This window comes from Phodopus roborovskii, unplaced genomic scaffold (assembly GCF_943737965.1).
Source record: "Phodopus roborovskii unplaced genomic scaffold, PHOROB, whole genome shotgun sequence".
In the NCBI taxonomy this organism is placed as follows: domain Eukaryota; kingdom Metazoa; phylum Chordata; class Mammalia; order Rodentia; family Cricetidae; genus Phodopus; species Phodopus roborovskii.
Window position 1 is genome coordinate 4873031 of NW_026126602.1, and position 23397 is coordinate 4896427.

At 40.3% G+C, this 23397-nt stretch overlaps 1 protein-coding gene across 12 annotated transcripts in view; it reads left to right on the top strand.

The window, feature by feature from the left end:
* The first annotated feature begins 333 nt into the window (after window positions 1–333).
* Window positions 334–23397, top strand: part of Crem (cAMP responsive element modulator) — a 67341-nt gene continuing 44277 nt past the window's right edge. For 3 of the 12 annotated variants that reach the window (XM_051205766.1, XM_051205772.1, XM_051205777.1), the window contains exons 1-3: window positions 336–547; window positions 10916–11016; window positions 17119–17233. In XM_051205766.1, coding sequence (XP_051061723.1) covers window positions 10973–11016; window positions 17119–17233 — 159 coding nt within the window. In that variant the 5' untranslated portion in view covers window positions 336–547; window positions 10916–10972. Of the gene's footprint in view, window positions 548–10915; window positions 11017–17118; window positions 17234–23397 lie in introns of those variants that run through there. The other 9 variants (XM_051205768.1, XM_051205775.1, XM_051205767.1 and 6 more) reach the window with 6 other exon arrangements.

Below are 23397 nucleotides of genomic sequence, written 5' to 3' on the forward strand. Positions count from 1 at the left end.
CACCGCTCGTCATCGTGGAAGTAGTTGAAAATTAAGGCACTTTAGGGCGCACGCGCAGAGGATGCTGTTTACGGTTTCCTGCCCCACCCCTTAGCCCCCTCCTGGTCTTCCGCCCCTCCAGACTAGCTCTTCCAATAGCCCCGCCCCCAAGCACTAACCCCGCCCACAACAGGCCCCGCCCCCGTCGTCCCCCCGCCCCGTTCTATTTAATTGTTGGATTGTCAGCTCTGCAATCCCGCTGACGGCCAGCAGGGGGCAGAGTTCGAGCCTGCAACTTTTTTTTTTCTCCTTGGCCCGCGTCCCTGAGGGAGGCGGTCGGCGTGGGGGAGGGGAGGGCGGGGCTCGAGGCTCCAGTTCGCTCGGCTGCTAGCGCTGCTTTCTGTTCGCGTCGGCGGAGAGGCCGCGACAACCGCATCAGAGCTGACGTGGGCGCGACGTGGGGCCGCCGCCGCCGGGTTGCCTGGGCGGCGGCCGTCGGGCTCTGCGTCCCCACCTCCTCCCGTCCGTAATCAGTGACGAGGTCCGCTACGTAAACCCTTCGCGGCGGGTAAGTGGCGCGCCAGCCTCGCATCACAGCCCGCGGCGGGCGGCGGCTGCTCGGGACGCGGCCTTCCGCCCGGCCTGCCCTGCCGTGGCCTGGCCTGGCCTGCCCTGCTCTGCCCTGCCCGCACGGCCGCCCGCCCGCTCGCGGCTCGCCACCGAGAGCTCACCCAAGTCCCGAGCGTGCAGCGGGCCGTCCGTCCGCGCTCGCCCTCTTCCGCGCTTCATCGGGTACCGGCGGGGAAGCCTTCCCTCAGAGAGCCGGGCGGCCGCCCGGGCTCCTCAGCCTGACCGCAAAGCGCCGGCCGCAGCGCTTCACCCCAGCGTGGCGTACGCGCTGTAGATAGGAAAGTAACGTACCCCGTGTCCTCAGGCGATCGCGCCATCTGGGGCCCCCGCACGGCACAGCAGTCGCAGCTGGGGGTCCCAGGGGTCTGCTGTGACCTGTTCGGGGCCGTCCACGACTGAGTTCCCAGACCCGCGGAGCAGGGACACGTAGCCAGCACAGTTCTGCCCTGCCGCCTGTTACTCGTTTCTCCAACCGCCAGCTTTCCTTGGCAGGCGCTCACGGTGCCACCCAGCACCCTACCGGGGAAGCTGCTGTCTGCTCGCCATCGCCCCCCGAATCAAGCTTTACAGTCCCCTTCCCCCCATAGGTGTGGCTTAGGCGACTACCCGCTTTTGAAGCGGGGCCCACACGACTGCCCTCATCCAGCATCGCATTAATTAATTAACTAATTAATTATTGACGTTCGTGTTTTCACTCCGGTCACATCAGCTTTCTCCCAGTTTTTGATAACAAGCTTGTTTCCCTTCAGATACCCGTTCTTTGTAACTCTGAACTTCAGACTCCTTCTCAAAGGAACACTGCGTTCAGACTATGTGTTTTGGCCAATAAATGTGATTATTTATCCAAAACTTTTTTTTTTTTTTATTTTGAGGATCTCAAGTAGGCCAGTTCCTTGAACTGGTTATGTAATGGCTGACTTTGAACTTCTGATCCTCCTACTGTCACCTGCTGGGTGCTGGGATTTTAGACTTGTAACTTAGTGTGTCATTTTAACCAAACAAAACTTTAGGAAGGGGTTTTAATCTTTCACGAGTGAACTGTAATTGTTATATTAAATACTGAAATGACAGGAGAGATTTTGGTGAAGCCGTAAATAGTCCAGTGTAACTAGTATTTTCCCAAATGACAGTACTTCATGCGGAAGTGTGAAATTGTAGTTACCGTGACGTTATATGTATGTTTGTAAGATGTGAATAAATTTTAAATGTGCAAACACAGAGGAACTTTTAGTCTTTTTGCTTTTACACTGTGCCCAAAAGTTAATGAAATTTCCCTCTAATGAAAAAATTAACACACTCCCAACACCATAGAGGGTAGGATGTATTCTTGTTTCCATCAGAGGTAAATAACTTCGTGCGTACAGTCTTGCTGAGAATATAGCATATTATCAAGAAGTATTAACATACATAGGAATCCTGACTTAATCTTTACTAATATAAACATTACTCATTTTCTTTCTCATAATATCAAGTAAATACTGGATGTGTGTGTGTGTGAAAGGGGAGAAGGGGGGAGGAGAGAGAGAGGGAGGGAGGAAAGGAGGGAGAGGCAGGCCAGAAAAGTATGTGTTATCACTTGGAGCTGGAGTTAACAGTGATTGTGAGTTGCCTGGTGGGGATGCTGGGAACTGAACTCAGGTCCTCTGGAAGAAAAAGAAGTGTTCTTAATAGCTGAGCGAGCTCTCCAGTTCCATTTAGGTAAGACTTGTAAAAATGAGACTGAACAATGTGAACTCTTGCCATTGAGAAGCTTTAACTTTTACAACAGTGTTAGAACTATTGGTTGATGGGGAAATAAACCTGACATAACTGAAATTTCAAAGTGTATTTTTACTTTATTGAACTGATAAGTTTCATACATGAAAACAATTTTTATTGTTTGTTTTGAGACAGGATCTCACTATGTGTCCCAGCCTGTTATTGATCTTAGCCTCTCCAAGTGCTGGGATTATAGGTGTGTGCCACCAGACCTGACCAAAAGACAACTTTGAGAAGAGATACAAATATTGGCTGTGGTTTCAATATTATCAGTGCAGCAGCTTAAATGTAGACATGTTAAGAAAAAAAAAAAGTCTCACTTGCAACACAATGGGTGTAAATGAACACTTCAGGTACTTACATTAATCATTTCCTTTAGTTCAGTGGTATAACACTGTCTAGCTTTGGAGAATCCCCTGATAGTTTCATTCACTTGCACACACACACACCTCCCCCCCCCCCCAAAGGAAAAGAAATACATGAAGCTTCTTTTGTTTGTTTCTTTGTTTTTTAGAGACAGGGTTTCTCTATGTAGTCCTGGCTGTCCTCAAGCTTACTCTGTAGACCAGGCTTGCCTCTGACTCCTGAGTGCTGACATTAAAGGTGTGTGCAACCATTACCTGGCTATGGGAAGTTTTAAAAATGTGTTATTCCACCATAATAACTGTATAGCAAGGAGTGCTATGTGTAAGACTGAAAGCTTTCTTTTTGTTTTCTAATGCTAAGAGAACAAAGAAGAAAATCCGAGGTAATTGTAGTGGGGGTTGTCTTTGTTTTGTTGAGACAAGGTCTTACCATGTAGAGCCAGGATGTTCTTCACCTTGAGATCCTCTTACAGCTCAGAATAGAATATAGTCTCAATTTATTTCTCTTTGATAATGCAGTTTTATTTTGCTTAGAAATGTTGGCTTGCTTGTTATTGCCATGACAAAACACCATGAGCAAGGTATGTTTATAAAAGAAAGCATTTAGTTGGGTTCAGGGTTCCAGAGGGTTTGAGCCCATGACCATCATCATGGTGGAGACCATCACGGTGGAAACCATGGCAGCAGGCAGACAGACATGGGGCTGCAGTGGTAGCTAAGAACCTGGATTTGATCCACAAGCATTAGGCAGAGACAGAGAGAGAGAGAGAGAGAGAGAGAGAGAGAGAGAGAGAGAGAGAGAGAGAGAGAGAGAGAGACAGACAGACAGACAGACAGAGACTGGGAATGATGTGGGCTTTTGAAACCTCAAAGCTCATCCCCAGTGACACACCTGGTCTACCAACCAAAGGCATACATCCTACTCTAGTAGTTTTCAACCTGTGGTTTGTGACCCTTTCACAGGGGTTGCATATAAGTTATCCTGCATATCAGATTTTTATGATTCACAGTAGCAAGCTTACAGTTATAAAGTAGTAATGAAAATAATTTTATGGTTGGGGGTCATCACAACATGAGGAACTGCATTAAAGGGTCAAAGCATTTGTAAGGTTGAAAACCATTGTCCTAATCCTTCCCAAATAGACCAAGCATTCAAATATTGGAGCCTGTGGAAGGCATTCTCATTCAAACTACCACAAATGTTTTTAGAGAATCCTTTTTCTTCAACAGTGAATAACAAATATCTTACCCTTGGCCTTGCATGTTCTAGGCAAACACCCTACCACTAAACTACAGTCTCAGCCTAGTTTGACAGGATGAAAGCCTCCAGTTTTGGAGTTAGAACACCTTTATCATGAATGAAGAAAGACACATGCTACTACTTACAGATGCTCTAGATACTTTTATTTATTTGTATGATTCTTGTGTGTGTGTGTGTGTGTGTGTGTGTGTGTGTGTGTGTACATTGCAGAGGCAAGAGCTTTTTGCTATATTGCATTGAGACAAGATCCCTCCTTGAGCTGGAAGCTTTTTATCTGAGCCTGGCTGGATAGCCAGAGATTTCTTGGAATACCTATCTCTGCTCCCAAATGTTAGGGTTAATGGCATGTGCAGTCAGGCCTAACTCTGTAGGTGGGTGCTAGGAATTTGAACTCAGTTCTCAGGTCTTCATTCTTACAGAGCAAACATTCTTAACCTATGAGCTGTCTCATGATGCCCAGGCTAGAGTCAAACTTCCTGTGTAGCTGAGGATAGCCTTGAACTATTAGTCTTGCTTCTACCTCTCAGGTGCTGGGTAGATTCTCAAAATTGCCAAAGGGATTACATTTGGTTAGTCAGTTTCTTCACTTAGGTATTACAAAGAAATTTTTAATAAGATTTTTGTTTTCTGTGAATGGGTGTTGTGCTTACATATATATCTGTGTATCACATGCTTGCCTGTTACACAGAGAGTCCAGAAGACATCTTATCCTCTGAAACTAGAGTTACAGATGATTGTGAACCACTTTGTGAGTGCTGGGAAGGGAACCCAGGTCCTTTGCAAGAGCAATTAGTGTGTTTAACCACTGAGTCATCTCTTCAGCCCCTTAGGTATTTTGTTCAGATATACAAGCTAGAACCAAGCTAGGTAAATAAAAATAATTAATTGTTTAAATTCTTCCCTCTGAATACGGGCTAATCTATTTTCACATATTCATTTATTTTATTTTTACAAATTTTATATGTGTAGGCTTTTGCCTGTATGTGCCTATCCATCCCCCAAGCCCCCATCCCATGTGTGTGTCCCTGTCTGTATGTGTGAATGTGGTACAGAGTGATGGAGAATGCCAGGTGTTCTTACCACTCTATACTGTCTCATAGCCACAGTTTTTTGGTTAGGTTAATTATAGTTTTGAATTCTTTTTCCTGTCTTTTTTTCTTTTTTCTTTCAACACTTTCTTGCAAAAACTATCTCAGCAGTGCAAAATTTAAAGATTCTATTTTGGTATTTAAAAAGGAATAAAACCCTAAAACTGTTTTATTCATGTTTTAATGGTACTCTTCATTTTTAAAATAATGCCTTCTCCCCAGTGTTTTGCATTCATCTCTAACTATAGCACACAGTCCCAAAGAATGTGTGTATCTTCATGTGGGTATATGAATGTGAGTGCAGGCGCCAGACAAGGCCAGAGCTATCGGATCTCCTGTAGCTAGAGTTACAGATAGTTGTAAGCCATTGCTGGATTTGGGCTCTCTGGAAGAACAGCAAGTGCTTGTAACTGTTGAGCTATCTCTCTAGCCCCCCAAAGTATAGTTTTGTTTTTGTTTTTTTTTTTTGCTAGACCCCCCAAAGTATAGTTTTTTTTTTTAAAGGGAAAAATAGTTTACAAAACATGTAGCTTAGTTTTCAGAGGTGTAGCTCTCTTTTTAAACGATTTAATCATCTAATATGCTGTTTAACACCCTTCTAAAACTGTAACAAATGTGTTTAGCATAATGAGGTCTGATGATAAACACAGTTCACTAGTTAAGCAAACAGTGTTGCAAGCCTATAGAGAACTGCAGTAGTAGGTTTTATAGAAGGAATTGGAACATCTAATTGGCATTTTGATAATGAAAACTGACTAGGTTAGTTTATATTGTAAAGTCATTTACAAACTTCTTGTTTTTCTTTACTTGGAGGTAAATTTTTTCTATGTAGCTCTAGGTTAGTCTTTTAAACTCAGTTTTCCTGCCTCAGCCTTCTGAGTTTATGGGTTTTGTGCTTTATTAGAAATCATATATATATATATATATAATTTCCTAGAAAGTTACATTGTAATATTCAGTTAACCAAAGCATAGTACATATTTGTAATGCTCCAAATATAAATTTAATACTTTTTTTTCTGTGATCTTCATGGGTGTTAATGGGTGATGATAGAGCATTGTAATTAATTGAAGCTTTTATTCCAGGGACTGAATACAAAGCAACATATTGGTGACAGGTGAAGTAAATGACAGATGCTGTTTCTATAATCAGGTGGTGTGTGATATCAAATTTCCTTGTTATGGCACAGGATTTCCCTATCAAAAGTATACAGAAATCCAGATCTAGGAAAAGTAATTTTTGAACTATATTTTCACACTTAATACCAACTTTTATTTGCCCAAATGATTATGGCCAGCATTCAGGAGACTCAGACAGGAGGATTACTGCCAGTTTGAGGGCAGTCTGAGTTACAGAGAATCTGCTTGAAATACGGAAAAACAAACAAAAAGCCTAGACACAACTACCCAACTAGGAATGTAGTTTAATGGTACAGTGCTTGCCTAACATGCATTAGGCTCTAGGTGTAATCCTAGTACTATGTACACAATCACACATAAAAAACAAAAATTTCAAATTATGCATTTCATACTGAAATAAACTGGGAATTCTGCTTCAGCAAATCCTCACAAAGTCCATCTGAACCTGGGGGCTGGAAATGATGGAATGACATTCCTTAACCTCTCAGTGCCCTTACAATAAGCTTTATGTCTCCACACACATCCCTAAAATCAGTATGCTTAGAATATTGGATATTTGTCCTTAAGGTGAAGGGAGCTACAAATGATTTCAGGCAAGAAAATAGCATTTCAAGCAGTGCTGTGACCAAGTGAAGCAGATTACAAGAAGTTGAGAGGTTTGAGTGAGGTAAAGGAGGGGAAGACTTTCTTCCTTGTGCCTGAAAATTACTAGGTTGATAACTAAAAAGCACTGACAGGGTGAACAAGGTTGAAGGGATGAAGACCCTTCAGCAGAATAATGTGGGATTAGAATCCCATATTCCAAAAACAGTTGGATATTTCAGGTTCAGTGATGTGGCTGGAGAGTATGGATAAATGTCTCAGCTCACACAGCTCATAAAGGGCAGAACTCCAGTTCATACTCTTCAACTCCCAATGCTCTTTCCCCAACTCCATCACCGTACTGAACTGGTCAGCCACATTTCCACCTCAGGAGTTGGAGACAAAGGTATGGTGTGAAGGGAGAGGACTGCTAGTGTGGCTGAGTCAGTTCTGTCAACCAGTGAAGTAACGGCAGGAGACAACTGCTGGATGAGGAGGTGGTTTGATTTCACTTTGAGCATGTGTTTAAGACCCATGAGTCACAGTCTCTTACACCCAGCAGATTCTTGGGAAACTGATGTTCTTAAGTGAAACTTGAGAATTGCCAGGAAAAGATTATTAAAGATATGCACCACAACAGCTGGAAAGCCTTTTTTTTTTTTTTTTTAGAATGGCTTAGTAGATGTGGGTTATACAGGTGCATGCCTGTGATCCCAGCAGCAGTTGGAAGGCTGAGGTAGGAGGATCATCATGAATATGAAACTAGTCTGGGCTAGAGTGAGACCCTGTTTCAAGTGTTAATTTTTTGTGAGTGGGTGTTTTACTTGTGTCTTTGCCTGCGTGTTATATGCATGCCTAGTACCCTCAAGGCTTCTCAGGGCTTCAGATCCTCTGAGACTGGAGTTATGGATAGTTGTAAACCACCATGTGGGTGCTCTCTGGAAGAGCAGCTAATGGTCTTAGCCACAAAGCCATCAGTCAAGCCTCAAGATCTTGTTTTTTGTTTTGTTTTTTTTTTTTGTTTTGTTTTTTTTTAAATCAAGACAGAACAAAGAGTTGAATAATTTGGAAGAAACAGAGCAGGAAGGTAGTGTTACAAAGACTTCAAGTAGGTTAGAATTTAAGGGAAATGCTGAAGAGACCTTAAAGCCTTAAAGAAAATGGAGACTAAAAAGCATCCCATAGATTTCGCAAGTTGGTAGCCAACCAGAGAGGGCATCTTAGAGGGTAGAGTGATTATTTCTCTCATAATTCTGTGCCAGAATCTAGTTTATTATTGAGGGTAATCTTTTGACACATTTGTGATGCCAGGAAGCTGGTGGTCCCTTCAGTACTGGCTGCCACTAGGAAGAGGAAGTGGGTGGCAGTTCCAGAGTTTCCCTGAATACCTTTTCCTCGTGTTTTTTTTTCCTTTATCATGTTTTCTTTGTTGTCATTTTGAGAATCAGTCTCACAATGTACTCTTAGCTGGCCTTGAACTTGCAATTAGACCAGAGTATCCTTGAACTCATAGAGATCTGCCTGTCTCTAGCTCCCAAGTGCAGAGACTTTTACCAGCTGCCACCCCCACCCCTCATCCCCCAGCCCTCCTTTCTTATTTTAGAAACATAAGTTTTTTAGGCTGGGCATGGTGGCACATATCTTTGAGTTTCAGTTGTTAGCCACTGTGTAGATGCTGAGAAGCAAACCAGGGTCCTTTGGGAGAGTTCTTAACTGATGAGTTATTTCTCCAGTGGCTCTTCCATCCTTTAAAGCAGCTATCTTGTAATTCAAGTTGGCCTTGAACTCCCTGTATAGCCAGGGATGACTTTGAATTCCTGATTCCCCTGCTTCAATCTTAAGAGTGCTGGGATTACAAGGGTATAGGAAAGGATGGCAAGCCGGCCTGTTGTCTGCAGTTTCAAAGAGGCTCAGCTGGGAAGGAGTTCTGGGAGCAGAGTACCCATGGCTAAGCCCCACATTTCTGGCATTCTTTCCTACTCTGAGATGAAATTTTATACATTTTTGTCTTTTTCTTTACTAGTTTTACAATGTCAAATGTTTAGAAGTAAAAAGTGGTTAAATTAAAAAAAAATATTGTGCTGCTGAGTGTACCCCTTTAATTTCAATACTTGGTAAGCAGAGACAGGCAGATCTCTGTGAGTGTCAGGCCAGTTTGGTCAACATTGTGTGCTCCAGGCCCACCAGAGTTGCATAGTGAAAACTTGTCTAAAAAAATATACATATGTTTGCAACTAATGGTAGAGACCAGAGGAGAGCATTAGATAAATCCCTTGGAGCTGGAGTAACCAGGAATTGTGAGTCACCCAATGGGCAGGAACCAAACTCAGGTCTTTGGACCATTACAAGTGCTCTTAATCATTGTGCCATTTCTGAACTCCCTCCACCCCCTTTGATTTTTTTTTTTTTTTTTTTTTTTTTTTTGAGACAGGTTTCTCTGTATTACAGTCCTGGATCTGGAACTCTCTCTGTAGACCAGGCTGGCCTCAAACTCACAGAGATCCATCTGCCCATGCCTGGGATTAAAGGCGTGCGACACCATTGCCCAGCCTATTTTTTTAATAGTTATTTGGTGTGTATTTGTGTATACATGAATGTTTGTATCTGCTGATGTCTAAGACAGGGCATATGTGGAGGTTGGTGGCAGTCTTTGTATTGGTCCCAGGAATTAAATTTAGGCCATCAGGCTTGGCAGCAAGTAACTTTACTAGATGAACTTCTTATATACTTTTAAAAATATTTTAATTACTTATGTACCAGCCTCTTGTTTGTTTGTTTTCTGAGACAGGGTTTCTCTGTGTAGCCTTGGCTGTCCATGCCAGCCTTTTAAAGTGAGTTGGAAGGAAGTTATTTTTAGATGAATTGGTAGTTTGGAGTGCAAGCTGGGCCTGCTAGTACACACCTTTAGTCCCAGCACTCAGGTAGAGGCAGGAGGATCTCTATAAGTTAAAGGTCACCCAGGGCTGACTAGTGACACAAATTCTCAAGAGAAAAAAAAATTCTTTAAGTTAAAAGAAAATGGCTGAAAAATTTGTTGTAATGGAGTGAAATTTAAGACCCAAGGTCAAGTCCCAGCACCACATCCAGGGGATCTGACACCTCTGGCCTCTGCAGGCATCTATCTATACTTTCAAGTGGGGGTGGACACATACACACTTAAAAATAATAAAAATAAAACTCTAAAAAATAGAAAATTATAAAATTTTTACATTTATGACGTTATCTTTGTTGTAAATAGTGGATAGCTGAGTGCTTTACTGAGTATGTTGGGTTAGGTAGCACTGCCTTTGCTTTCACCCCAGTGGATCTAATCTGAGAAATGGCCACTGTAAGTCTTATGATTCCTCCTTCCTGAGAAGAGCAGGACACTGAATAATAAATATATAGGCTTTTTTAACTTTTTAACTTTTTTTTTTTTTTTTTTTTTTTTTTTTTTTGCGGCTGTTGTTTGTTTTCATAGATGGTCTCACTATGTAATTCTGGGTGGTCTGGAACTCATAGAGTTCTGCCTACTTCTGCTTCTCAAGTCTGACAATTTGTGCCGCCATATCTGGCACAAATTGTTAAGTTTGGAGTATAATTACAGAGTCCTTTTCAGCCTTTAATTTTGTTTTTTAGTTTTAAAGAAGATAGACTATTTATTTACCAGGTATAGTGATGTATACCTCTAATCGCAGCTAGATCTCTGAGTTTGATGCAAGTCACCCACGGCTACATAGCAAGTTCCAGGCCAGCTAGGGCTATAAAAAGTAAAACCCTGTCTCAATAATTAAGTAAAAAGGAAGGAAAGAAATAAAAGAAAGAGAAAAAAAAGTTATTTTTTTGTTTTGTTTTTTTTTCTGGCTCTGCTTTGGGAGATTTAATATTTTAAAAATAAAATGTTGAGGGGCTGGAGAGATGGCTCACAGGTTTAGAGCACTGACTGCTCTTCCAGAGGTCCAGAGTTCAATTCCCAGCAACCACATGGTGACTCACAACCATCTATAATGAGACCTGTTGCCTCTTCTGAGCTGCAGGCAGAACAGTGTATATATAATACATAAATCTTTAAATCAAAACAAAACAACAAAAAACGTTGTGACCTCATAATTCAACATTGTGATTTTACTGCAGGATAAATAAAGAAGAAAACAGGGAAGGAGCAAAGCATTGATTACACATGTAATAATAATGAGCAAATGTGGCAGGAAAAAGTATATGAGGACAAATGTAAGGTAGGTGGATGTTTTCCTATTCTTTACAAGTTCTTGCCTAGTGCCAAAAGTTCCAGTGATAAACAAATTAGTGGTGCCTCTGTACACATGTGTACACATGTGTCATGCATCTATGTTGTGGTTACACATACCCTATCACTCAGCCATTCAGCTAAGGCCTTCATGTTCTACTTGTAGCAGGGATGAAGCTGAAATGGGTGTTCACATTTGGCTTTTTCTGAGTCCTGGTGACATCTTCAGCTCAAAAGTAGACCTGACTATCTAGATGTGTGAGGCATCTGTTTCTCTTGCTATTAAACTTTGAAAAGGAGAAGAGACTTTCCAGGGTGTTTTACAAATCAGAAATTTTCTAGTTTTCTTTTAATTACCCTCAGAAAACACTCTGTTTTATAAGTTGGGTCTATCTCTAATGAGAAAATAATTTTTCTATGCCTTTTCTGGTAAAGTTACTTGAAAATAGGAATAACTTTGGCCTGGAGATGGAGCTTAGTTGGTGAGAGTGCTTGCCTAGCATGCACAAAGCCCCAGCCAGGTTCTAGCCTTAGCAGCAAATAAAGTGGGCATGTTGGTGCAGGCCTCAAGTCCCAGCATTCCAGCTGTATGCATAGGAAAATGAGGACTTAAAGGCCATCTTGGGCTATATAACAAGTTTGAAGTCAGTTTGGGCTACCTGAGACCTAATTTTAAAAACAAACAAACAAACAAAAAAAAGCATTAATGAGTTTTTTCCCACAACTGTGTTATGTTTTTTAGAACAGTTGAAAAATATCTCAAGGGTAATTTAGCTGTTTACTAGTCTAATTTGTTTTGATAAATGGGAAAACCCCAAACTACAAATTTACTAATTTATTATAGTTTTATAACTGTCTCATTTTTCAGTTAGAATTTTTGGACTATGCTTCCTGTTCTCATCTTTGATCCTAACTTTTAAGAATTGTTTCCTGGGTGCCCATGATAGAATTAATTAAAAATATTTTCCCTTTTTCCTGTTCTTTATCTTGCCTACATAACCTTCAATATTCTGCTCATGTGACCCCCCTCCTCAGCAGATGTCGCCATGTGTTCTCAAAGCATTTCAAATGTATCATACTTCAAATAGTTTAAGAAGCTTCTTGTCCTTGGCCTCATGGTAGGACTGTGATCCTAGCACTTGGGAGGGTAGGACTCAAAAATTCTAGGCCTGCCTGGCCTATATAATAAGATCCCATCCCAAAACTAGTACCCCACCCCCAACTCCATCCACACACAGCAGATACTGTGATGGAAGGCAATAAGAAGATAAAATATCAGAAATATTAAAGGAAGGACACTTTCTGTAGTAGACTGTAGGTTTTCATTTTAGCATAATTACTCTTAAATTGTCATTATCAGATATTAAGTATGAAAATGGCCTTGTAGTATAAACTACAGTAGACAAATGTGAGAGTGGAAGGCTTGGATTCAGGTAATGGCTATTGAAAAGCCAAAAACGTAAATGAAAGACCTAAATGAAGGATTTGTAGAATCTAGTAACTTAATCCGGGAAAAACAGTTGATAAGTATATTACTGTTTTAATTTGACTTTGTTTTGTCTGTATTTTATGTTATTTTATTTTTCTCCTATTAGGGCAGCGTTTTGAGATTGGCTCTCTTTCAGTCCATCCAGACTTGCCCCAAACTCACTATGTAGTTGAGGCTGGTCTTGAACTTTTGATCCTACTATCTGTTTGGACCTACTATGAATTGGAGGCATTTGCTACTTTGCCTGGTATATTTGTTAATTTTTACTGCTGTGATAAACACCATAACCAACAACTGCTTTAAGAAGAAAGGGTTTATTTTGGCTTGAGGTTCCAGAGGGTTGGAGTCCATAATTGGGGTGTGGGGATGGGCATAGTGGCAGGAAGGTAGAGACATATTTATTCACATACAGGAAGCAGAACAAACTGGAAGTGGATAGAGGATATGTATTCTCAAAGTTCCACCTCCTCCCCCCAGGGACATCTCTCTATAGCAAGGCTTTACTTCCTAGAGGTTTCATAACTTCTCCTAACATCTCTAACAGCCAGGGACCAAGTGTTAAGTATTTGAGTCTATGAGGGACATTACCCATTCAAGCTATCCGATCTGGCTTTTATATTTTTCTCTTAATAGAATAAGACTTCTTGTAATATGATTACCTGTAGAAAGACAGCATATAGAAACTATTAACAAAATGAGTTCAGAAGCAAAAACATAACAAAAGTAAGTTATTCCTTGAAAAATGATTTTGCTCCTCTTAAGAACTGAAGGTCTGAGGATGTAGCTCAGTGGTAGAGCACCGCCTAGCATGCATACAACTCTGGGCTTCCCATCCTAGAATTGCAAATTGGATGAACAAATGAGTAAATAAATTACTTGGAAGCTGCTCAATTCTTACTGATTCTACTCTTCTGGGAGACTTGTTTTCAGAAACTGCTTATTGCCAACAGAGCCAGGTACTAATTATAACACAGTGTAGACAATGGGGAAGGAAGAAATCTTTTACACCATACCACAGTATAAAGCAGGTGTGTTAGGTCCTGAGAACTACTTATGCTGAACTTTTCCTGTAATATTTCATCTAAAGTTTCTATTCATTCATAAAACAACACTTATCAAGAAGACAATTATATGATTATTTTAAGTCTTTAAAAAACTATGTTTATTTATTGAGTGTGTGTATGTGTATGTGTGTGTGTGCACATGCGTGCAAGTCAGAGGACCATTTGCTTTCGTCAGGTTTCTTAGTCTGCCATGAAGGTCCCAGGCTTGGCAGCAGGAACTAAAAAGCCAATTCCCATAAAATACATTATGATACTCCCTTAGCATCCTTCATGTTTACTGATTGAGCAGAAAATTAATGTCAGGGCTTTAAAACTCTGTTACTGAACCTATTCTGTTTCCCCCCTTTTTCTTTTTCTTTTTCTCTTATATAATACACTCTGACCGAATTATTCCCTCCTTTCACTCCACCCAGTTCCTTGCCTTTTCCCCCAGATCCACTCCTCCTCCATTTCCCTTCAGAAAAGAGCAGGTCTCACAGGGATCTGAACAAAATATTGTTGCACATAAAATAAAAGACCTAGAAACAGATATTGGGGTTCAAGCTTCAAGATGAAGATTAGAAAAGCAAAGTAGCCAGCCATAGCTCTCACCTCTACCTCAGCTCAGACCAAAGGGTTGATCTTCAAACTGTTCCCGCCTTCACTGCTCCTTAGATTCACTCAGACTGCTGTGTTCTCCTCAATGTAGTTAGAGACTAATTCTCAGACTCTACCTTTTATACCCCTCAAATCCTGTGATTAAAGGTGTGAGCTCTGAACATAGTTGAGCAGGTGTCCTTGTGATAGGATCGAGTGTCTTTTGGGTATATGCCTAGGATTAGTATAGCTGGATCTTGAGAAATGTTGATTCCAATTTTCTGAGGAACCCATAGTGGCTGTACAAGTTTGCACTACTTGCCCCACTTCCTCACCAGCATGAGTTGTCATTTGTGTTTTTGAGCATAGCCACTCTGACAGGTATAAGATGGGAATCTCAAACAGAAACAACAACAACAAAAATGGTAGTAGAGATGACTGCCAGAAGTGAATATCAGAGAGCTAGATAAAAGCAGTAGCCAGTGTATAGAAGTCCATCTTTTGTTTGTGCCCCACATTGAGGGGTCATCTGGAGAACCCATCTTTGGGGTGCTTTTGTCTGATCCAGACAACTTTCCCAGTTCATACATGAGAGGGGGGAGTGTGTGGATTGAGGAAACAGCAGGTAAAGATACTAAGAAAAATATAGAGACACAGAATAGAGGTCAGAGGACAATCCAGTGAATATTGATCGCCTCAAGCTTATTCTTTAACATTCTAGTATATCTAAACCAAAAAGGTGAAAAAGGCAAGAGACTTCTTTACCAAGATACAAGGAACAAATAGACTTACTTCCTTAATTTTCCAAACATTCAGTAGACTAAATCTCTCATTATCTGATCTTGCCAGGTAAGAGTAACCACATCTTAGATCAAGTCTCTTGTTATTTAGATAAGATATCCACACCTGAGGCCAAACATCCTATAGTAAGACTTGCACACCTAAGGTCAAACATCCTACAGTAGCCATGCCTTAGACTTTTATGTCTTATGACTTTAACCTTGGAAGAGTAATGATAGTTTTGAACTCTCTGACCTTAAGTCAAGATGAAGTGAAGCCATTTTTATGACCCCGACAATCCCCCCTTCTAAAATTAATTAATTAATATCTGTGCTTCTGCCACAGGACAGACATCGCCTCCATAATAGTGTTCAATTGTTCTAATGAGTCATTTTCTCCCAAAGGGGAAGTCTCTGAGGCAACAGCAGAAATGAGTTTCCACTGGCAAAATGAGTTCTATGTCCCAGGATATAGCGTGGATAAACTGCTAGACATTCAGTCCTTGGCCAGATCCAGGATAATTAAAACTCATAGAGGTATGGGAAGTTGGTGTGGCAGGTTTGTTGAGAAACTGGAAATCACTAAACAGTAGTCTCTTTCCCTTCTCAGACTGTAGGATGATGCCATCAGAGGGTCAGGAACACAGCATCAACAGTTCTTACTCAAACTTGTCTGGGGGACTTTAGTAGCTATGTATGATGTCTTCAGGTCTGGCATTCCTCTGCTTGATACACCTCATCAGATGTTTAGGCAGCCATTCAGCCTCAATTTCTTCGTGTGAGAGAAAACAAACATGGCCTCAACCCCATATTAAAACAGGATTGGTCCTTTCTATAATCCACTGTAAGGATCTTTCCATTTGACTTAAGTAAAAGTCGCTTGAGTGCCATCATGCCAGAATGTATTCACTGCAGATTGCTTATGAAAGTCCACATTCAGAAAATTTAAAATGAAAAGTGTATGATTTAATGCATTATGAGGAGACTGGGATACAACTCCCCTTTACTTGTTTTTTGAAGTTGTGATTTCAAAGCTCCATGGACACACCAATTGTATGTTTCATCTGAGTTAGCATTTGTCTAGCAGCTTCCATGAGCTGTCTAGGGGAACTAGGATCACAACTGCCCTTAAAAATCTCATAGAGGGGGGTCAATATCCCCTGCAGACGATTTTTAATAGGGTAGTAGCCATTGGATATTCTCCAATAATCTTTAAAAGTCATTCAAAGTCTGTAAGTTATCTCCCCTAATTTCCAACTTTTGAGGCTTAATTTCTTTAGAATATAACATATGTCCCAAATACTGAAAAGACTGTTGTCTTTGTACCTTTTCAGGGACAATTATTAACCCTGATTTGACAAGGTTTTGCTGCGGCTGTCCATATGTTGCAAGCAAAACTTTTTCATTTTTATGGGCAAGTAAAATATCATCCAAATAATGAATAATATAAACCTGCAGAAATTGTTCTTTAATATTTTGTAAAGCTTGAACCACAGATTTCTGGCACAATGTTGTACTATTAACCATGTCCTGGGGCAAGAACTTTCACTGATATCTCCTAATGGGCTCCTTGAAATTAACTGCTAGAACACTAAATGTAAATCTTTGGTAAATCTTGAGGAGCCAAAGGGATGGTATAAAAACAGTCCTTTAAATCTAAAATAATCTTATAAGTACTTTTGGTATGGCTGCAGGAATAGGCAATCCTGACTATAAAAGCTCTCTTTAGCTGCATGGTCTCATTAACTTTTTTCAAATCTTGTATTAATCTCCACTATCCAGATTTTTTTTTTTAGTTATGAAAATGGGAGAATTACAGGGGGAATTAGAAGGCATAATATGACCACTGTCTAGCTGTTCCTGCACTAACTGTTGAGTAGGTTATAATATTTCTAGACAAACAGGCTCATCATTTTTCCAAATAGTAGGGTCTGCATGGAATTCAGGCTTCTCAGTGACCTCTCCTAAAAATATCCTAATCCTGCTCTGGAAGGTCTCATGTTTGTGTTTTTGATCATAGCCATTCTGACAGGTATAAGATGGAATCTCAAACAAACAAACAAACAAACAAAAAAACCAAAAGCCAAACAACAAAGAAAGTAAATATTAAGAAGTTGGTAAAAACAGTAGCCAGCGTTTTTAGATCTTTTAAGTTAATGCCTTAATGTGTTTTTCTTTTTTAGGCAAATGACCATGGAAACAGTTGAATCACAGGATCGAAGTGCGACACATTCTGTAGCAGAACATAGCTCTGCTCATATGCAGACCGGCCAAATTTCTGTTCCTACTCTAGCTCAGGTAGGCCAAAAGCAGGCATTGATGAAAGTTAAAATAAATAGAAATGAGAATCGTGTGAAGATTTTTTTGCTTATATTAAACAGCCCATATTTATTTATTTGATAAGAATATTTTTGTATTGTAATATATGCTTGGTAGTACCCTGACCCATACTGCTCCCAGCACTATGGAAAGAAAGGAGAAAGACTCCTTTGTAGCATATAAACTCCAAGTTATTACTTGATTGTTTTGCTAATCCCAATTATATACAGTTCTAATATCATAGTTATAAAGCTGGTAGAATATTTCTATTTGTCCATTATATGTTAGTTTGATCTTTATTTTCTTATCAGTTAGGTTTTGAATTTTTTATTAGTTCTTTGAGAATTTTGTACACCATATTTTGATCATATTCACCCCTTTTCTAACTCCTCCAGTTCCATGCCCCTTCCATTACTTCCCAACATTGTGTCTGTCCTCTTTTTATGATTAATTTTTTTCTTTTTGAGATTGGATCTCACTGTGTAGTCCTGGCTGGCCTGGAACCCACCATGTAGAACTGGCTGGCCTGGAACCCACCAAGATGCACTTGCCTCTGCCTCCCAAGGGCTGAGATTAAAATCTCATTCTCTGTTCCTTGACCAGTTGTGGGTCTCTATGTTAACTTCCATCTATTGCAAATTGAAGCTTCTCTGATCAGAGATGCATTAATCTATGACTGTAATGATAAGTCATTAGGAGTCAGTTTAATACCATGTTCATTTGATAGCATAATGGTAGTAGGTTTGTCCCTGTGTACTATGACCTGTCTAGCCATAGGCTTTTGGCCTGACAAAGGTGCTAGGTATGGTTTTCATTTTATCCAGCAGGCCTTAAATCTAACCAGAAAGTGGTTGGTTAATTCCATAGCATTCATGCCACTATAATACCAGTGGACATGTCTTGTTATAGCTCACACATGGTTCACAAATGGGTAAGATTGATGATTATTTTTCTCCTCTAGTGGAGTGAACAGCACCTTGCTGCATTATGGAGTGTAGCCAATAGGGATAAAGCTTTCAGGTCACTACTAGATTGATATATTCATGTTTTATGACTCTGATATGTGACCTTTTTAGCAATAGAGTCTTACTGTCAAGTTTCAGAGGGTAACGAATAACATTAGCTGTAGTATCCAGTAATGTGTGTGTGTGTGTGTGTGTGTGTGTGTGTGTGTGTGTGTGGTCTATTGTACCTTACTGGTCAACAACTCAAAAGAAGTGAATTGTGTTGAAGCTGTAGCTGAGCATTTTATACCCTGATCTATAGGCAGCAGACAGAGAACATGACTGGCCTGGTGTGAGCTTCTGAAACCTGAAGGCCCACTCCCAGTGACACACCTCCTCCAATAAGGCCACACCTCCTAATTTTAACTGTTTACTGTTCTAGTTTGCAGAGTGAAACAGGGATGGCAGGGCCTAAAAATGAGGCAGATTAAAGTCTCATGCAATAGCCAGCTTTATTCAGAGGATCAGATAATTTATATTCTGACAGTTAAGAAGAGTCACCCGAGTAAAGTATACAATTAGGAGGACAAGCTTCATGTGGCAAAAACATGTTTTTCCATAAGGCATATGAACCAATAATAGACAGTTATAATGAATAATCTGAAGTGAACTCCTACTTAATTATGCCTGGGAGGGGCACAAGAGCACATTCCAAGAACAACCCATGTTATGGAGGAGCAGAGATTACAAGACTCCTAACTTGTTTCCTTGGAGTTTTCTCATAAAGTCTCAGAAATCTCCCATAGCTTCATTGATGGACTGTGTTCTGACATTTTCCCCCTTTTTGTTTTTAATAGCAGGATATCTAGTGGTTTTTTTGTTTTTGTTTTTGTTTTTCAAGACAGAGCTTCTCTGTATTGCTCTGGAGCCTGTCCTGGAACTATCTCTGTAGACCAGGCTGGCCTCAAACTCACAGAGATCCACCTGCCTCTGCCTCCCAAGTGCTGGGACTAAAGGCATGTGCCACTAACGCCCGGCAATCCAGTGGTTTTGATTTGAGATGTTGTAGATTTCAATTATCATTTGATGCATGAATATCCTATAAGCAAGCAAATTATAATATTTGAACAGTGAGAGCATGTGTATAATACTGTGCCACCAAAAAAAGAGATCCAAACTGTGTCCAATTACATTATTATATTGATCAGAAAAGTCTAAAGAATAGCTTGAAAAGAGACCTATATAATTAGTAATTCTGTTACCCGGTAAAACAAGAACATACGCCTTCTAATAGGAATATAAGTCTTATAATGTCCTATGAAAATAGGAAGTGATTTATTTTTAATAAATTTTTATTTAAATTAAAAAACAATCTTATTTTACATACCAATCCCAGTTCCCTCTCCCTCCCATTCTCCCATGCCCCCTGCCAAACCCCCCATCCCACCCCACCCCCAATCCACTCTCCAGGAAGGGTGAGGCCTCCTATGGGGGAATCATCAAAATCTGTCACATCATATGGGGCAGGGCGAAGGCCCTTCCCCGTTTATCTAGGCTGAGAGAGTATCCCTCCATAGGGATAGAACTCCCAAAGCCCATTTGTGCACTAGAGATAAATACTGGTTCTACTGGCAGAGGCCCCACAGACTGCCCAGGCCTCCTACTGACACCCACGGTTAGGAAGCCTGGTCGGTCCTATGCTGGTTCCCCAGCTGTTAGATTCAGGTCCATGAGCTCCCACTTGCTCAGGTCAGCTGTTTCGGTGGGTTTCCCTAGCATGACCTTGAACTCCTCCTTCTCTACAACTGAGTTTCAGGAGTTCCACTCAGTGCTTGGTTGTGAATCTCTATTTTTCAAAGAGGGAAAAAATAGTTGAGTTCTGACAGTGGCACTACTTACTCAGATCTGACCTTTGTAAAATGGAATGACTAAGCATAAACTTCTCAGAAACAGAAAGTATTGCCTGTATTGCTTATTTGTATAAATCCAGATAAATATAAACATTATTGAAGTTTTCCTGAAAGTTAGTGATTTTTCAGACAGAGAGTAATATGTAAAAACCTGGAATCTTCTATTGCTAAGGAAGTGATTTTAATCCCAAGGAAAAATTAAACACAGCCCCCTTTCTAGATGGATGAATGAGTCTATTGCAGTCTCAAGAGCTAGGCATAAACACAGAGTCATTAGTAGAATAACTTCTACCTTGGTACACAGGGCCTCAAGGTTAACAGATTTGATTTCTGATGATATTGTACATATTTCCCTTTGCCCTTCAGTTGGTGGTTTGCTATCTTTCTGGTAAATTTTGCTGTCTCTCTGACTTGATTCCCTGAAGCCAGAGGAGCTGCAGAGGGCAATAATCATTCAGTTGATCCATCTGCAATCACAGATGCATACCCCTTCCCAATTTTCTTCTGAAGAAGTAAAAATAGGGCAAGCTAATGCAACAGCTTGCTTATTTCCTTCTACAGTAAAACCCATGAGTCAATTGCTGGAAATAACCCTACAACATAAGCAGAATCTGAAACTATATTTAAGGATTTATGAATTAACCATAATAGATAAATCAAAAAGCCAGTCTACCTGTTGGGCTCATGAAAGGAAAATATTAATACATTGATGAATATCTGGGCCATAAGTTCCTCCTATACCATTAGATGAGCCATCAATAAGATAAGTATCTGCCTTTGGAATGGGAGACAGTTGAACAATTTTTGTGATCACAAATTCAGTTCATATGAGAAAATCCCATAGTTTGCCAGCCGAATATTGATTTCCTATCCTTCCATGGTACCTGAAAATGAAATTTAAAAATGCAAAGATTTCTTCAACTCTCTTAAAAACTGATTGTTAGTTAAGGGTAATATAATATAGCAAGGATTAAATCCATATAATTGTGGACATCAGTTCCTCCCTTGATTTACTCGTTGAGCAAGAAGAGTAAGGTATTTTATGGCTCCATTCCAAATGTTTATCCTCTTGTGCTAGAATACCTGTAGGAAACAATTTCGTGGGCAAAATAACTAAGTCTAAAGGCAGTAAAGGATCCACATGATACATAATTGTTTTTTTCAGTTTGTATTCAAATAGTTATAGTCCTTTTCTTGCCTTTCAAGTTAATATGTAAGTACTGTCCAATGTAGCCTCTTGGTCTAGAGTTTTCTATAGATTGGTTACTGCATAATTAGGTAAACATTTTGATTTTGCTGGCATTGCACTGAAAATACCAAGGCTGGGGAAGAATTAGTAAACAAATTCAGCTTTCCTGCTATGCCCTAGCTTGCCTATGTTGTAAGGTCAGCATTTTCATAGGCTCTCCTAAGCCTTATTAAAAAGTAGGGCAAATTCAAGATTAGATAGATCATTACATTCCTCACCCCATGCTTCAGAGTCATGTTCAGAAGGACATATACCTAAAGAAGGCTCTAGAAAGGGAGCTGAGAGAAACATCACCTTCCCCGGCATAGTTGTCGGTAGCATTGTTTTTGCTTTCGAGCCTGAATGAGGAAAATCACTATTTGCATCTTTTACCAATTTTAACGTTTGATCCTTTGGTTTATATTCATTGAAGGAATTAGCCATCTCTTCCTCATGATTAATATTGTCCTTAAGTGTTTTGATAACAGTTCAGATTAATACCCAAAGTGACCCAAAATTGAACAGAGATTGTGTTCTCTCTCTTGTTATTGTTGCCTCTTTGATATGCTTTCAGACTGTCCCATAATTCTTCATCTGAAGTTCCTTCTGGAAATCAGGGATTATAATCATAAACAACTTGCAAGTAATGAAATAGTTATGATTTTGATACTTGTACTCCTCCTTTTTTTTTTTTTTTTTTTTTTTAATTTGAGACAGCGTTTCTTTGTAGCTTTTGGAGGCTGTCCTGGAACTTACTTTGTAGACCAGGCTGGTCTTGAACTCACAGAGATCCACCTGCCTCTGCCTCCTGAGTGCTGGGATTAAAGGTGTGAGCCATCACCACCTGGCTGATCCTCCTTCCCTTAAGAAATGGTGCACAATCTTGACATAGAGCAAAGCCTTCCATGGTTTCTGCCCTGTTATGCTCGCTCACCTCCTTCTCTGAGGCTTCCTCACTCTCTTAACTGACTTCAGGTCCCTGATTCATGGCTCTACTTGTTTACTACTCTAGATGTCAGAGTGAACCTGGGATGGCTGGACCTAAAAATTAGGCAGATTAAAATCTCATGCAACAGCAAACTTTATTCAGAGTATCAGATAATTTGTATTCTGACAGTTAAGAAGAGTCACCTGAGTAAAGTATACAGTCACAAGGACAAGTTGCATGTGACAAAAACATGTTTTTCCATAAGGCATATGAACCAATAATAGACCGTTGTAATGAATTATCTGAAGTGAACTCATGCCTACTTATTACATCTGGGAGGGCCACGAGAGCACATTCCAAGAACAACCCATGTTATGGAGGAACAGAGATTACAAGACTCTTGACTTGTTTCCTTGGAGTTTTCTTGTAAGGTCTCAGAAATCTCCTCCCACAGCTTCGTTCACGGACCGTGTTCTGATAACCTTCCTAAACAGTCCACAAATTGGGAATCAAACCTTCAGGTATAGGAGTTGATGGAGGCCATTGTTATACCACAGGGGCTTCTATTTGGTAGTGTATATTGTCTAGTAGGGCATTGTTACCTCTACTAGGGAGAATCTCGATCTGTATCCCAAGCTGACCTACAACTAAGAATATACTTTAGTGCAGGCTGGTCTCAAACTCAATGTGGTGACTGGAGCAAGATGTTGAGAGTTCACACCTTGAATAAAGCACAAAGCAGAATGGCAGAAGTTTTTAACCTCTTAGAGCCTGCCTTCATACATGTACTTCCTATAATAAGGCTACCTCCTAAACCTACCCAGATAGTCCCACCTGGAGGCTAAGTGTTCAAATGCGGAACATTTTTTTTTTTTTCAAACTACCATGAGTGATGAGGTTTATATACCTATATCAATGATTCCAGCACACATGAAGCGATGTTAAATGCTGTATACAGTGCAAAAAGAATAAGGCATATAGCAGAGGGAGTAGTCGGCTGACTAGGTGCTCTTTATGTGATTTTTTTTTTTTTCATTTGAGGTAGGTACAAGGGTTAGTAGTTTTTTGAGGTGAGTGTGGAAAGAGGGAAGTGTATTGTGGGTAGAGGAAGAATGTGTGTAGAAGCACAAAGT